The 17,380-nt window shown below is 47.1% G+C and overlaps 1 protein-coding gene across 1 annotated transcript; it reads left to right on the forward strand.

Moving 5' to 3' along the window:
• The first annotated feature begins 16,637 nt into the window (after positions 1 to 16,637).
• On the forward strand, positions 16,638 to 17,024 carry LOC138080468 (gem-associated protein 7). The gene has a single exon (XM_068973495.1). It carries the CDS (start codon positions 16,638 to 16,640, stop codon positions 17,022 to 17,024), a length of 387 nt encoding a protein of 128 aa, XP_068829596.1.
• Positions 17,025 to 17,380: the final 356 nt, after the last annotated feature.

Here is a 17,380-nt window from a genome sequence, read left to right on the forward strand (position 1 = left end):
ATACCAAGTATTCCGCATGCAGAGTCACTGACATGCTTGTGAGACACATGTGCGCTCCTATACACATACTTACAAGCACGCACGCACACACGCACACGCACACACACACACACGCAGCATTCTGGTTCTTCTGGTAGCCTACCTTAGATTTTACCAGCTGTCTTGTGTAAAGATTTGACAAGTCTGTTCTGTGCCTCCTTCAGAAAATTCTTAGAAGTAGGAAGTGATGGTATTGATTAAGAATGCTAGTGTTTCCCATGAGTGAGTCTAGAATCAATATTTAACCACCATTTATTGTGATGTTGGAGGCAGATTGATTGTATCCTGGAAAGTGTACTGGACGTAGAGCCAGGAAATTTGAGTGCAAGCCCTGGATCCATTGCTGAAGAGCTGAATGATCTTGGCAAGTTATTTAACCACAAATACCTCACTCAGAGGTTTTTTTTTTTTTTTTTTTGAACAGGACTTGGTAAGCCGTAAAGCACCATTCAGTTTTTAAAATAATCATTATTTTATTAAGAAGTAAAATGTGCATTACCTGTCACTAGCAGTAGAGGTGACATCAGATCTCTTGAAATGCACAGGTATCAATCTCCATACCTTGGCCACTTTACTTCTTATGTAATTTTCTGTATGACCTTCACATTTCAGGACTCAATTTCATCATGTACCAAAAAAGGATTCTACCCAACTCTAGCAGGCTGGGATGATTTCTCTGATTCTGATCACAACTGACAGGCTCTGCAAATCTGTAGCAGTAAATTGGGATGGGTTCCAATCGATCGTGCAGTCTAACCTGGTAGTTTTCTAAATGCAAAACTATCCATTTTCTCCATTCATTCATTCATTCCTTCAACAAATGCTTGCTCAACTTATGTGGCAAACACGGTGTGAGATGCTGGAGAGGGAAGTTGGTCAAGGACATGGCGTCAGGACCATCAGTGATCCGAGCCGAGTTGGCAAACCAGTTTCATAAACACATCTTTGTTGTCCATATTGAGAGCCATGAGGAGACAGGAGCAGGGTGTGAGGGATCACAGAATGAAGTCTGATTTACTCTGGAAGCAATGGAGACAGTTTCAAGCCGAGATGTATGTCAGCCGAATGTCAGAGGGCAGGTGAGGGGTAGCCAGGCAGGGGTTGTAGAAAGACATGTCATTAAAACAGGAAAGACTGTGAAAAGGTCCAAAAGCACCTCACTTGGGCAGTTTAATAAGCACTGATTGTGTACCTAATGTGTGCTGAGCACTGTAGAGGGAAGAATATTCAGGGAATGGAAAGCAAGATAGGATAAAGCTGACGAGGGTTAGTAAGTACAATAAAAGGCTTGAATGCCATGCTCAGGACAGACTTACAGCATCACTGAATGTAAGCAGGACAATAACAGAACATGATCCCTTTGTGTAAAATTGTTTACCTTCATCATTCAAACATTCACCAGATAGCCTGCTGCCATCCATGGGGTCACAAAGAGGCAGACACGACTTAGCAACTGAACGACAAAACTAGTATACGAAACCATGGGATGCAATAACAAATAGGACAGAATCTCTACTGGAGTGAAACATGTCCATAAAGAGTGATAAATGCTCTGATTATAAGAACCGCAAACAGGAGGACTGAATCTAATCTGAGAGGATGGCTGAAGGAGGGCTTCCCAGGGGAGGTGACATTTTTAAGCTGACTCTCGAAAGGTGAATAGAAACTATTTAGGTGGTTGGAGTGGGAAGTGGTTCAAACAGAAGCAGAAGCATGTGTGAAGGTCTGGAGACCTAAGGAAGGAGCTAGGAGACATCAGTGAGCCTGTGGCAGAGTCTGCATTGCACAATTTGGGCTTTGTCCCAAGGGAAGTCACTCACCGGTGGATTTTAGGTAGGGCAGTGTGTGATATACTGATGTGTATATCAGTATCTGTGCAATTGACATTTCCCACTTCACCAGCTTGGTATACAAAGATGTTACCCTTCCTGAAAATTCAAATGTTAATGGCTAGGGGCCTCCACCCGCCCAGATTAAAAGAAAGATTCTATCTTTGAGATTCATGTCTCAATATATTTCCTTTTTTTAAATTGGTATATAATACTGTGTACATTTAAGGTACACCGTGTTGATTTGATATACTTGTTATTACAATGTGATTACCTCCCTAGAGTTAGTTGACACCTCCATCACCTCACATGATTGTCCTTTGTTTTTTGTGATAAGAACATTTAAGATCTGGTCTTTTAGTAGCTTTCAAGTATCTAATACAGTCTAGGTAGCAATGATGGCCATATATGCGTCAAGTCCTCAGAACTTACCCATCTTCTAACTCCAAGTTTCTATCCTTTGACCAGCATCTCCCTGGTCATCCCACCCCCAGCCCCTGGTAACCACCATTCTACTCTCTATTTCTATGAGTTCAGCGTTTTTAGATTCCATGTATAACTGACCCAAATATCTCTCAAGACCTGTCCCTGGTGAGTGAGTCAGTCCTCACAGGCATGTCCTTGCTGCCACCTCCCAAAGAGCATGAACTTGACTGTGTCCTTTGAGGCCGCGCCCCTTCTCAGGGAACGACTGACTTCTGCATACGGCCACCAGGGTGGTCTCGCCGCAGTGGCCAACACAGGGGGTCCATGTCTTTCTAGATCAGTGACCATCCCTGGGCAGCTGGGGGAAGCACCAGGGTCCCTTCTGCAGCAGCTGCATGTCTTCTGGACCCTACTCGCTGCCTCCATGGTGGTCTGCTCTTTCATCTCAGTGTCTCCCCAGGAGCAAAGGGAGTGGGGGCACTCTCCTGCCCCTGTCACTTCCGGAAGAGGCCTCCCGCAGCCACGAGGCGACCATTGTGCCAGCTCTTGCGGATCAGCCCCTTCTATACACGTTAGCAGAAGATTACGTCTCAGGAGGTGTGACCAAGGACTGGTGGGGCCATGTTGGGAATGACTCGAATGCCAGCTGTCTGCTCTGCCTAGGGACAGCATCCTCCCTGACCTCAAGGTGGGGAACCATCCTCCTCCCATCCAAAATGTCATTCCTAATTTCTTTCACTGCTGTGGGGGCGTGGGTGCAGGGCGGTGGTGGGGACAACTCTTCTGGAGGGTGGAGACCATGGTACATCCTACTCAACACCATGCATATCGCTGGGGGCTGGCTACCTGCAGTTCCCACCACAGAGACCCCATCCTTCAAGCCTCCCAGAGAAGGTCCTGGGCCTGTTGCCTCCTCCTTCAGCCCAAGACCAGCCTTATTTCCTGCCCAGGATGGTCCACTTTCCAGAATGACTGACAGTGGAAACGTCCATTTCCTTCAGGGCTTTGGCACCATAACCTCAACAGAGAGTGATGTTGGTGTATTTGGGGAGATATGTTAAAAGGGTAGATATGCACAGAGAAATGTCTGGAGAGCTGTTTCCCTAAATTATAACAGCAGTGTTTCTGGCTTTTAGTGAGTTTACCATCTTCATTTTACTTTAGAATCATATTTGAATTTTTTTTTTCCACACTAACTGTGCATCATGTTTTCAGGAAAAGATTTTAGGCTTTGGTATCAGATCGCGTTTGGCAAATCAGATCATCATCTTATCAACTATAAAATGAGAAAAGTAGTATTTCAGAGGGCTTCCCTGGTGGCTCAGATGGTAAAGAATCTGCCTCCAATGGGGAAGACCTGGGTTCAATCCCTGGGTTGGGAAGATTCCCTGGAGAAAGGAATGGCTACCTACTCCAGTATTTCAGAACATTATTGAGAAAAATTCAATCCTATTAATATTTCTATTTTTCTAATATTTTCATTACTTATAACTGACATGAATAATTTTATGTAAATACATATACATGATTATATTAAATATAAAGGGGGATTTTCTTAAAGTGGAGTCCTTTATTTCCTTTTCCTTTGTTTTAACTTCTCCTTCCCACTTAGCTCAGTTCAGTTCAGTTCAGTTCAGTCTCTCAGTCGTATCCGACTCTTTGCGACCCCATGAATCGCAGCACGCCAGGCCTCCCTGTCCATCACCAACTCCCGGAGTTCACTCAAACTCACGTCCATCGAGTCGGTGATGCCATCCAGCCATCTCATCCTCTGTCGTCCCCTTCTCCTCCTGCCCCCAATCCCTCCCAGCATCAGAGTCTTTTCCAATGAGGCAACTCTTCACATGAGGTGGCCAAAGTATTGGAGCTTCAGCTTTAGCATCATTCCTTCCAAAGAAATCCCACTTGGCTCAGCACTTCTCAAATCATAGCTCCTCTTCAAACCCAGGCCATTGGCCCATCACACACCACTATGTTGACAACCTGGAAGATACCCTCTGTATTTTTCTTCATGATTATACAATAATAAAAGCATATTGATAGGTACACTGGGCTTCCCTGGTGGCTCAGACAGTAAAGAATCCACGTGTAATGCAGGAGACCTGGGTTCAATCGCCGGGTTGGGAAGATCCCCTGGAGAAGGGCATGGCTACCCACTCTAGTATTCTTGCCTGGAGAATCCCATGGACAGAGGAACCTGGCGGGCTATAGTCCATGGGGTCGCAAAGAGTTGGACACAACTTAGCAACTTTCCCTTTCACTTTTCAAGTACACTTGAGTGAATATAAGTCCTTGTGTGAAAGGTTTTTGGTCATTTGTAGAAAGAGATCATTGTTTAGTTTCTTAGTCGTGTCTGACTCTTTGTGACTCCATGGACTATAGCACACCAGGCTCCTCTGTCCATGGGATTTCCCAGGCAAGAATACTATTTGCCATTTCCTACTCCAGGGGATCATATTACACACAATTTTATGCATCATTTTCTTACGCAACAATATATTCTGGAAATCCACTCTAGGCATCTGGTGAAGGTCTCATTTTAATACCTGCATAATTTTTTCATGATTTGGAAATAACATTTTATTCATCTGCTCCCATGTTTATTGATATTCACTTTGCTTCAGCTGCAGCACACACACACACACACACACACACACACACACACACACACACACTTGTTGCAAAATCGATTTTATTTCTTTGCAGTAGATTTTCAGTCTGGGTGAAACAGCAATAGTAGAGCCAGTCAACAATATTTCTAATGTATGCTAAGTGTCTGTTACGTAGTTACTGCTCAATAAAATGATACCTGCTATTATCCTCATTATTAGCTGAGAAATTGTATTTTGGAAAAGTTGAGTCATTTATTAGATCCCCATTTAGATAAATTACATTCCCTTTAAAGACATGGGTTATCTGCAATAACCAAACTAACAACTGTCTTCTTTCTGTTTATACAAAGTCAAAAGGAAATGGGACTTCACTGGAAAACTAAAATAGACATGAAAGTTGACCTCCTTGTTTCCTCTCTGGCATTTCAAATCCATTTCCTCAATGAGGCAGGAACTCAAGCCCAGGGAGCTCTCATAATTGGAGATTCTTTTTTGTATTTTTAAAAATTGCTATCAGCTTATTTGTATATCTGATTTGAAAGACAAAAGAGGGCTCACTGAAATGTGCTCCCTGTTGTGAAAAAGGAACCAATTTGTAGACTTGGAGTGAGATTAATGAATAAGTTCCTGTGTTTGCAGCCTGGGCCCTGCTGTCTCCCGGCAGAAGCTCCCAGGGAAAAATCGGGTAATTTCTAGTTTGAAGTTTCTTGCTATGTTCAGCTACTCTCCACGAAAATTGAGACAGCACCTTGTGAAGAGAGGGCAGTTTTGCAAAATGCAGACTTGGTGGATTCCGGACATGAGCGCTCCTAAGCCGTTTGGCCGAAAACGTCAACACATGACAAATTTCAAACTCCAGACTGAAATGGAATCTTGCAAGTTGGCCGAGGGCCAGGGGCTGGGCCCTGGACAGACTGTGAGAGAGATTCTGGGAGAGAAAAGGCACTTGTACAGTTTTCATGAAACAGGAAATAGGTACCTCTGTTTGTCCATGGCTTTGTTCCTTATTTGTCTGGACACCAGTGAGCCAAGGGAAACTGGGCGGCTACTGCGGGCATCCTCAGATTGCCAGTCATCAAAGTGGGCTGAGCCTCCCAGATCCCAAGTCCACACCCATAAAAATGAGCTTCAGGCTCACAAGTCTCTCTCAGTCGTCGTTTCTGCTTTTCTTATCCTATCTTGTCTAACACTTCAGTGAGAGACTGACTTCTGACTTTCTGAGTTTTAAAAACACTTTTGGTTTCATGAAAGGAAACCCTTGGACAGAATTCTGCTCTCCGTTTCAACTCTCATCACATCCTAATTTAGTTTTTGTTCCAGTTCAGTTCAGTTCAGTCGCTCAATCATATCCGACTTTTTGCGACCCCATGAATCGCAGCATGCCAGGCCTCCCTGTCCATCACCAACTCCCGGAGTTCACGCAGACTCACGTCCATCGAGTCAGTGATGCCATCCAGCCATCTCATCCTCTGTCGTCCCCTTTTCTTCCTGCCCCCAATCCCTCCCAGCATCAGACTCTTTTCCAATGAGTCAACTCTTCACATGAGGTGGCCAAAGTACTGGAGTTTCAGCTTTAGCATCATTCCTTCCAAAGAAATCCCAGGGCTGATCTCCTTTAGAATGGACTGGTTGGATCTCCTTGCAGTCCAAGGGAGTCTCAAGAGTCTTCTTCAACACCACAGTTCAAAAGCATCCATTCTTCGGCGCTATTTTCCCACCATGATTCAACTCTAGTCATAAAGTTCTAAGCATCTCACCCCACTTCCCGCCACTCCCCAACAGGCCCATGCTGTCCCCTTAGAAGGGAGCCTGGGAGTTAGAAGGATTGGGTCACAGAACCCAATTCAGAACTGGAAGAAGGAAAGACCGATTCATGTTTACATGCTTTCCTAGCCTGTTCTCCATCCATTTTGCCTTGGTCTTTAAAAGGCCCTAGCTGAACTGAACTGAAAGTTGCTCAGTCGTGTCTGACTCTTTGCGATCCCATAGACTGCAGCCCGCCAGGCTCCTCTGTCCTGAATACTGGAGTGGGTTGCCATTCCCTTCTCCAAAAGCCTCTAAGGCCTTGCCCTTATTTAGGAAGCAAAAGAATCAGCAAACTAAAATGGACTGGAATGGGTGAATTTAACTCACATGACCATTATATCTACTACTGCGGGCAGGAATCCCTCAGAAGAAATGGAGTAGCCATCATGGTCAACAAGAGTCCAAAATGCAGTACTTGGATGCAATCTCAAAAACGACAAAATGATCTCTGTTCGTTTCCAAGGCAAACCATTCAATATCACAGTTATCCAAGTCTATGCCCCAACCAGTAACGCTGAAGAAGCTGAAGTTGAACGGTTCTATGAAGACCTACAAGACCTTTTAGAACTAACACCCCAAAAAGATGTCCTTTTCATTATAGGGGACTGGAACGCAAAAGTAGGAAGTCAAGAAACACCTGGAGCAACAGGCAAATTTGGCCTTGGAATGCGGAATGAAGCAGGGCAAAGACTAATAGAGTTTTGCCAAGAAAATGCACTGGTCATAGAAAACACCCTCTTCCAACAACACAAGAGAAGACTCTACACATGGACATCACCAGATGGTCAACACTGATTGATTATATTCTTTGCAGCCAAAGATGGAGAAGCTCTATACAGTCGACAAAAACAAGACCAGGAGCTGACTGCGGCTCAGATCATGAACTCCTTATTAACAAATTCAGACTTAAATTGAAGAAAGTAGGGAACACTGCTAGACCATTCAGGTATGACCTAAATCAAATCCCTTATGATTATACAGTGGAAGTGAGAAATAGATTTAAGGGCCTAGATCTGATAGATAGAGTGCCTGATGAACTATGGAATGAGGTTCGTGACATTGTACAGGAGACAGGGATCAAGACCATCCCCATGGAAAAGAAATGCAAAAAAGCAAAATGGCTGTCTGGGGAGGCCTTACAAATACCTGTGAAAAGAAGAGAAACAAAAAACAAAGGAGAAAAGGAAAGATATAAGCATCTGAATGCAGACTTCCAAAGAATAGCAAGAAGAGATAAGAAAGCCTTCTTCAGCAATCAATGCAAAGAAATAGAGGAACAGAACAGAATGGGAAGACTAGAGATCTCTTCAAGAAAATTAGAGATACCAAGGGAACATTTCATGCAAAGATGGGCTTGATAAATGACAGAAATGGTCTGGATCTAACAGAAGCAGAAGATATTAAGAAGAAGTGGCAAGAATACACAGAAGAACTGTACAAAAAAGATCTTCACAACCCGGATAATCACGATGGTGTGATCACTCACCTAGAGCCAGACATCCTGGAATGAGAAGTCAAGTGGGCCTTAGGAAGCATCACTACGAACAAAGCTAGTGGAGGTGATGGAATTCCAGGTGAGCTATTTCAAATCCTGAAAGATGATGCTATGAAAGTGCTGCACTCAATATGCCAGCAAATTTGGAAAACTCAGCAGTGGCCACAGGACTGGAAAAGGTCAGTTTTCATTCCAATTCCAAAGAAAGGCAATGCCAAAGAATGCTCAAACTACTGGACAATTGCACTCATCTCACATGCTAGTAAAGTAATGCTCAAAGTTCTCCAAGCCAGACTTCAGCATTACATGAACTGTGAACTTCCTAATGTTCAAGCTGGTTTTAGAAAAGGCAGAGGAACCAGAGATCAAATTGCCAACATCTGCTGGATCATGGAAAAACCAAGAGAGTTCCAGAAAAACATCTATTTCTGCTTCATTGACTATGCCAAAGCCTTTGACTGTGTGGCTCACAATAAACTGTGGGAAATTCTGACAGAGATGGGAATACCAGACCACCTGACCTGCCTCCTGAGAAATCTGTATGCAGGTCAGGAAGCAGCAGTTAGAACTGGACATGGAACAACAGACTGGTTCCAAATAGGAAAAGGAGTACGTCAAGGCTGTATATTGTCACCCTGATTATTCAACTTATATGCAGAGTACATATGAGAAACGCTGGACTGAAAGAAACACAAGCTGGAATCAAGATTGCCGGGAGAAATATCAAAAACCTCAGATATGCAGATGACACCACCCTTATGGCAGAAAGTGAAGAGGAACTAAAAAGCCTCTTGATGAAAGTGAAAGAGGAGACTGAAAAAGTTGTCTTAAAGCTCAACATTCAGAAAATGAAGATCATGGCATCCAGTCCCATCGCTTCATGGCAAATAGATGGGGAAACAGTGGAAACAGTGTCAGACTTTATTGTGGGGGGCTCCCAAATCACTGCAGATGGTGACTGCAGCCATGAAATTAAAAGACGCTTACTCCTTGGAAGAAAAGTTATGACCAACCTAGACAGCATATTCCAAAGCAGAGACATTACTTTGCCGACTAAGTTCCGTCTAGTCAAGGCTATGGTTTTTCCTGTGGTCATGTATGGATTTGAGAGTTGGACTGTGAAGAAGGCTGAGCACCGAAGAATGGATGCTTTTGAACTGTGGTGTTGGAGAAGACTCTTGAGAGTCCCTTGTACTGCAAGGAGATCCAACCAGTCCACTCTGAAGGAGATCAGCCCTGGGATTTCTTTGGAGGGAATGATGCTAAAGCTGAAGCTCCAATACTTTGGTCACGTCATGTGAAGAGTTGACTCATTGGAAAAGAGTCTGATGCTGGGAGGGATTGAGGGCAGGAGGAGAAGAGGATGACAGAGGATGAGATGGCTGGATGGCATCACTGACTCGATGGACGTGAGTCTGAGTGAACTCCGGGAGTTTGTGATGGACAGGGAGGCCTGGCATGCTGCAATTTATGGGGTCGCAAGGAGTCGGACATGACTGAGCAACTGAACTGAACTGAGTCCCTGCAAAGCCAGTCCAGAAATCAGTGTTCTTTGGGGACCAGGATAACAAGTCTGAATCCCTGTTTGTAAGAAGCTCATTCTCTGGATTTAGAGACCCACATTCTCAGAGGAGAAGTGACTCAGTTCAGAGTTTGTGAGCTTCCAGCCAGTTGCAGGGGGAGGAGTTAGGGACATGGGAGTTCAGAGAATGGGATGTACCTGGGGGCAGGGAGGCTGGGTGGAGAAGACCAGGACCAAGGCCTCCTTGGCAAATGGAGAAAGGAAGGAAGGCAGCAGGTACTAAGCCTCCTAGTGTGCCAGAGTTCGTGTCAGAGCTTAGTGGTTGTCTCTGGTAACTCCCAGGACTGGGGTTGGAATAGAAGAGGAAAGACAGCATTTCCAGCCAGGAAATGGTGCAGTTAACCTGAGTGCACATTTAAGACATTAATGACAGCCTGGTCTGAGCTTTGGCTGAATCTGTTCAAGTTGAATATTTATCTAGACAAACTGAGCTTCTCCACCAGCGCTGAAACAGCCATGATCTATGTGTCTTACATAGGTAAGGAAGTTTAATTGGCTTACTCCACAGTCATGATGAATTCTTTGAGTGCCCACAAGGCTTTGGGGACCATGTAAATTATGAGATGTTGATATGTAAATTCAGACGGTATATTGTTTTTGTTGTTGTTTAGTCACTCAACTGTGTTCAATTCTTTGCAACCCCGGGGACTGTAGCCTTCGAGGCTCCTCTGTCCATGGGATTTCCCAGGCAAGAACACTGGAGTGGGTTACTATTTCTTTCTCCAGGGGATCTTCCTGACCCAGGGATTGAACCTGCTTCTCCTGCTTGGCAGGCAGATTCTTTACCCCTGTGCCACCAGGGAAACCCATTTGAGATGGGCAGAGACAGTTGTGAATCCGGGGATTGGCTGGAAGACCTTGGTCTTACTTTGCAGCCAGATGCTCAGTGGTTTCAATATGAGAAAGATAATGGGAACTTTTACGGCCTTACTGAAGAGTCCCACCCAAAATATCTTTTCTCATCTCATATCTAGAAAGAAGAGTGGTGAAGAATGACAAAGGAAAGAATTTTAAAAATCAAACAATGTGTAAGTTGTTAACATCTGTGTTTATTCTGGTAGCTTGTGTGTTTTCATGAATGCCCCTGAAGCTCTATGACAGTCCTGGTGCCCAAAGTAAAGTTCTGGTTCCTGTGTTTACAGTCTAACTAGAAAGGCAGATGTTAAAAAAAAAAAGCAACACACAAAGAAACGTGTGGTTACAAAGTCATTATGTACGTAATGATGTATAAGATCCAGGTGCTGTGGGAGAGAAGAAACACAGAAGGTGTCTCAGAGGAGCTGACATTTGTGAAGAAACCTAGGCAATAAGAGGATCCAGATGGGTAGAAGGTGCAGCTAGAGGCACTTGGACCAGCCATGTAGCTCAGCTGAACTCATGAAATGGAGATAACAATGATGCGTCATCCCAGGTTGTCATGGACACCATTTAATGGCTATAGATCACCTGGCCTGGTGCCGGGTGTGTATCGGTGATACTGAACAAATGTTGACTGAATCTGAGCCAAAAGTCCCTCCTAGTCCTTGCGTTCCAGGGTTCCAAGTTTCTCTCTGACTTTGACCCCAGGGAGCTCCGCCCTTGATGTCAGGGCTTAATGCGGTTTCTGGTTACCTGCATAAGTAGGGAAGAGCCGGGAGCATGACCCTCTAGGGACTCACAACTGTGACTTCTCTCTGATGCTCGTTGGTGCCTTGAGTCAGCTTCCTCGGCCAGCAGGGAGGGCATGCACTGCTTCTCTCCGGAAAGAACGCTGCCTGCTCTTTCCCACCCACTAATGACAGTGACCCAGAGAAGGCAATGGCACCCCACTCCAGAACTCTTGCCTGGAAAATCCCATGGATGGAGGAGCCTGGTAGGCTGCAGTCCATAGGGTCGCTAAGAGTCAGACACAACTGAGCAACTTCACTTTCACTTTTTACTTTCATGCATTGGAGAAGGAAATGGCAAACCACTCCAGTGTTCTTGCCTGGAGAATCCCAGGGACAGGGGAGCCTGGTGGGCTGCCGTCTATGGGGTCACACAGAGTCGGACAGACTGAAGCGACTTAGCAGCAGCAATGATAGTGACCACGGTCCTGAACTGGAGACAGTGGATATTTGGAAATCCTTCAACAGAGTCCACCTTCTCTTTACGGTTACAAAGTATACATATGCATTGTCGTGTATCAGCTAGACATCATATATGACTTGAGCCAGGCAGCCAGATACCAAACCATGCTAAAGTGAAAGTGAAGTTGCTCAGCTGTGTTCGACTCTTTGTGACCCCATGAACTGTAGCTTACCATGCTCCTCTGTCCATGGGATTTTCCAGGCAAGAATACTGGAGTGGGTTGTCATTGCCTGCTTCAGGAGATCTTCCCGACCCAGGGATTGAACCTGGGTCTCCTGCATTGTAGGCAGACACTTTATCGTCTGAGCCACCAGGGACGTCAAACCATGCTATGTCACGGACAAAACAGACTCTGGGAGGGAAAGTGACAGGCTGAGGGTCATGCAAATAACTAGTGGCCCGGGCCTGGGTCTTCTACCACTGGTCCGGTTCTCCCTCCACTGTGGCCCCCTGTGTTTCTGCCCAGAGCAGGTTCCAGGAGAGAACAGGGCGGACGGGTGTGCCCTTGTACTCTGCCCTTCGTTCACTTTCAAGTACAAACATCTGTTGCGTGTTGTCCGCTGCCAGGCCCTGCAGTTGGCCCCACGGAGCCATCGGCCTCTTAGACGGTGGTATTTGAAGGCTCAGGATGGCAGGGAGCTGTCCCAGAAGAAGGAGGGGATCTCCCCCCACTGCTGGAGGCTGTCCCTGCATCCCAGTCATTCCTGGTCTGAAGGCAGTGCCAGCCATATGGTAATGCAGTTAACCTTTGAAACCGAATCTGATCCGCAACCGTCCTATGGTGTCTGGGCCTCCATTTGCCAAGGGAACAAGCCTACTGCCTGCTCACCTTCCTCCTTCACGAGCCTGAACTTCCAGAACCAGGGGCAGAGTCCCTGGTCTGTCCTCAGACTAGCTGTGGGTGAAGCTTTTCCTCCAGGTTTCCCTGCTCTCATCAGTGAGATTTCTTACTCACCTCCTCCATTCCGGGCTGGGTGCAGAGTGTCTGTCACCCCAGGAAGGCTGCTCCCTAAAATGCTCTGCATCCCACCCAGGAGACTGTCTCAGGGATCCCACAGCTCGATCTGGCAGATGGGCCCCAGTGCCAGCCCCTGTAATGGCAGACTTTCGTAAACTTCTAGGCCCACATTCAAGCCCTGGGTCTTGCAGCCTTTTGCATGCTGTTCTCCATGTTTGGAATGTCCTTCCTCCTCTGGCCAGTCCTCCTCCAGCTTGACCTTCGACCCCACTTGGGCTGTCCCCTCCTTAACCTAACCTCCATGTGTACCTTGCACTGACTGCTACAGCCCTAGAGACTTTAGTAATGAACTCATCTGTGTTTAAAAGCGCTTTGGACTGTGCCCCATTCTCCATTACATTCGCAGTACCTAGCCCAGTGCTGGGCACATAGCAGGCCATCACAGTACCTAATGAATGAAGACTCATTTAACGTTCCACACCCTCAGCCATATTTGCACCCAGAACTCCGCAGCGCCCCCTGGCCTTGCACTGAGGGGAATCTGCCCGTTGAATCAGATTCAGAGCCTCTGTGGCTTTCTCCTTTCCTGGAATTCTACTGTCTACAGTCTGTCCTCTCCTTGACACATTTGATGCTTCAGCTCAAGAAAGCTGTGCATTTCTGGATTTCTACTGCTGCTTCCTGTCTCTCACCCTGCCGCTCAACACCATGATGTGTAAAAGGGTGTTTGGAAGTATTCGTACATTCCACGGGCGTGTGTGTCCAGGTAGGGGTCGTGGGGCAGCTGGAGTCCCAGCCTCTGGGAGGTTAACCCATGAAGGTTTGGTGATGGCCATCCATACTCCTTCCTGCCACTTGGGGATTTCAAAGATGAATTTGTCCTTGCTCTCTAAAAGCTTTAACTTGAGGGTCTGGGGATAGAAAAGAGAACTAACACAAAGGGTAATTCAAAAATGAGCACAGGGACTTCCCTGGTGGTCTAATGGCTGAGACTCCAAGCTTCCAATGCAGGGACCCAGGTTCAATCCCTGGTCAGGGAACTAAGATCCCACATGTTCACATGCTGCAACTAAGGATGCTCTGTACAGCTATGAGTACCACAACTAAGACCCAGCGCATCTGAATAATAAATAGAAGCAAATATTTTTCTATAATAATCTTGCAATTTGTGAACTAGGACTCTGTATCAGCAACAACATTGAAATAAGTCAGCTACCTTATATATCAGAGAGTAGAAGCTTCTGGGACCAGGCTGAGAAACCAGACCTGGCCAAGGAATGACCTCAACTAATTCCTTACAAAGATGCCGCTTTGTGGGGGCCTCATCTAAAGAGTGCCTGTGTGCTTCCCTCCCAGTCCAGACCCTCTCAAGTTCTCGTCCTCCCTAAGACCCGCACACAGCAGAGCCTGAAGGGACAGGGCCCCCAGCAATGCCGAGAACACCTGTGTCTAATTCAGTTGGTGACTCAGAAATCCCATTCCTGAAATAGGCAGCCCCGGCACACACAACCGTGTGTCCGCCTCTGCGACCTCTTAACAATAAACCCAAACTTCCGACCCTGTTTTCTGTGATTGGAAGGAAGCAAAGCAGTGGCCCCGGGAGCAGCTGTTCCCAGCCTGAACCTCACACCTAAATGATGTCAGTCGGTACAAATCAACACGCCAATTATTAGGTGAGAAACAAGCCGAAGAAATACAGCTCATTAGGATCGAGAGTGTCTGAGGGCTGTGTGTGTGTGTTTAGTTTGTCCATATTCTGGAAAATTTTTATTTGCTGAGGTTTCGCCTTTACTTTCTCAAACCAAAAGAGATCATGACCTTGAGCTTCAGTCAGCCAGGAGGACTTGACAACTGCCCAGCCAAGGGTGGACCTGCCTTGAGGGATCTCCTTTTTTACAATTGGGTTTCACCAGGGCAGGCCTCAGTAGCTGTGGAACCAAAAAAATTTCTCCTTTCCTGCTGAGCAGTAAGTCTGGAGTTAGAGGCAGACTTTATCCTTTCATACTTTCTTCTACGTAAAAATAAAGACAAGCCTTCACCTGAAACTATCGCAATGTTGTTAATCTGCTATACCCCAATACAAAATGATTTTGGTGTTAAGAAAATAATTAAAATTTTAAAAATAAATAAAGACAAACTTTATTCAGTTTATTCTGTATCTCGAATCACTAGTTTTTACACCAACGAGACTCAGTTTTGCAGGACTTTATTCTTGATACACTTGGATGAGGATTCTGTGAACGAGTTTGTTTAAACATAATCCCAGCCATTCCCCCCCCCGCTAGGATCTCAGGACAACACGCAATGGCAAAACTCCACTGTCTCACAGGAGAGGAAACATGACCTGCGGGGAGGCAGACAGGCCTGGAGCCCCCTGCCCTTGCTCTTGGGTCCCCCTGGGAGCCTGGGGGAGCGGGCTCCTCCCGTAGCTCCAGCCTCTCCCATGAAGTGCTTCCTGCCGCAGACACAGCGCAGCGCTCACAGAGGTCTCTCTGTGGCATTTCTGGAATGTCCTTCTTCCCCAGTTCTGCTGGGCTTTTTTTCTTCATGTGAAGGCAGGAGAATAAAGAGGCCTATTTATGCTGGGCTGGGCTTCTGCATGGAGCGCATCTCCATAGGGGACTGCTTGACGGTTGGTGTTTCAGAGACAACCTGGGCACAGCCTGGAGCCTCTCCAAGGGAGTGGATGTGGTGGGGTTGGCACCACTCGCCTTTGACTCTGGCAGGGCTGGATACTGCCTCTCAGCCAGAAGCGTGTGAGGGGCTCACGGGGGCTACTCTGCGAGGAACTCCCCACTCCTCACCCCCACGCTCAGGGCCACTGAGATGCTCACAACTGGTTCTGGGAGGGTCAGCACCAGGCTGGCCGTGGAGACTTCCCTGATGGGATTTCACCAGCCTCCACCAGCCCTTTAGACTTGACTGAGTCCTGGTGTGTGTGACTCATGTTCTCACAAAAATTCAGAGAGGTGGGTGTTACACTCCATATTTTAAAACCGAGCACTAGGTGCAACGTATCCTTTCTGTATAACGTCACAGGCTGTTTGGACGGCCTTTGGGGGTGCCTGCCTCACCAACAAAGCCCCTTTACTCTAAGAACTCACCCTGCCTCACAGGAAGCTCACGGAATAACCGTGCCTCACACAAGCTTCAGTTAACTGGACTAGAGACGGACCAATGACCCAAGCTGGGCCAGAAGAATATTCTAAGTTTTTCACCTTGACTCAGAAATGCTGCCCAGCCTCTGCTGGGCCTTTGAAAGGGAGCCCCGACAACAACAGGCCTGAGGCAACTGTGAGAGCCGGATGCAAAAATGATAAGATGCTTGTCACAGAGCGGCCTGCCCGGGCCTCTGCAGCTGGAGCCCCGGCGGAAGTAGGGGCGCCAGCCGCCGTGAATCTCAGAGTGGTGGGTCGCGAGCAAGATCCGGCTCCATGGTCCCAGCACGGGACGCCCACCCGCGTGTAAGACCCCGAGCGGCGGGAAGCGGCGGATCCGCGCTGGCAGCACCGACTGCTGGGAAGTTCTAGTCCCCGAACACCTGCATCGGGGAGGGACTGCACTCCCAACGCAGCAGCGGAGACATCCCTGCGCCCGGGGATCCTTTCTTGCAAGGAGCTGAAAGTTGAGCTGCCGAGACAGGAAGAGCCTCACAAGAAAAAAGACAATCCCAGTCATCTCTGTATGAGTTACTCTGAAGTCTTTACAAGGAATATCTTCTGAGGAGGTACTTTTAACACTTTGCAGATATCCTGGGCCTTCTCAAACATATGCCAGGATGATGCAGACTCCGCTGGCCACTCCTGTGCCTGTGCTCCCGCTCCCCCGGGGTCCTGATGGCTCAAACCGAGGCTTTGCTCCCGATGGACGCAGAGCCCCCCTGAAACCGGAAGTCCCTGAAGTCCTGGAGCCTCCAGAATCTCGGGAATTCCGGGAACAGCAGGCTCGAGCCTCCCTTCGGGAGCGCTACCTCCGCAGCCTGCTGGCCATGGTGGGGCGCCAGGTGTGCTTCACTTTGCACGAGGGTGTACAGGTGATTGCCCACTTCGGAGCCACCGACCTGGACGTGGCCAATTTCTACGTGTCGCAGCTGCAGACTCCAATAGGCGTGCAGGCTGAAGCACTGCTCTGGTGTAGTGACATTATCTCATACACCTTCAAGCCATAAAGACTTCATCATGTTCATCTTTCTGCCTTGGGCGTAGCTACAGTCTCCCAGGCCTCCATATGTTCCTGAGCTTGGACCTCTGGGCCCCAGAGAGTTCAGAACCCCCTTGGAAATTCGCACCAAGCTCCAAGCAACTCTGACATCTCTGGACATCCAGGGTGTAGTCAGTAAACTTCTGCAAACCCATGGGTTCTACATCCTGTTGAAAGGAATGCTCTACCTCACAGAACTCTCAACTCTACAGATATATGGGCCCCATGCCAGTTCTTGAAGATTTGGGACAGAGGGAGGGAATAAAGGATAGCAGATTACCTAATGGGAAATTGTCTGTTGAAGAGGGTGCAAAGTTCAGCCAC

The sequence above is a fragment of the Capricornis sumatraensis genome, chromosome 1, assembly GCF_032405125.1.
Source record: "Capricornis sumatraensis isolate serow.1 chromosome 1, serow.2, whole genome shotgun sequence".
NCBI classification, from domain to species: domain Eukaryota; kingdom Metazoa; phylum Chordata; class Mammalia; order Artiodactyla; family Bovidae; genus Capricornis; species Capricornis sumatraensis.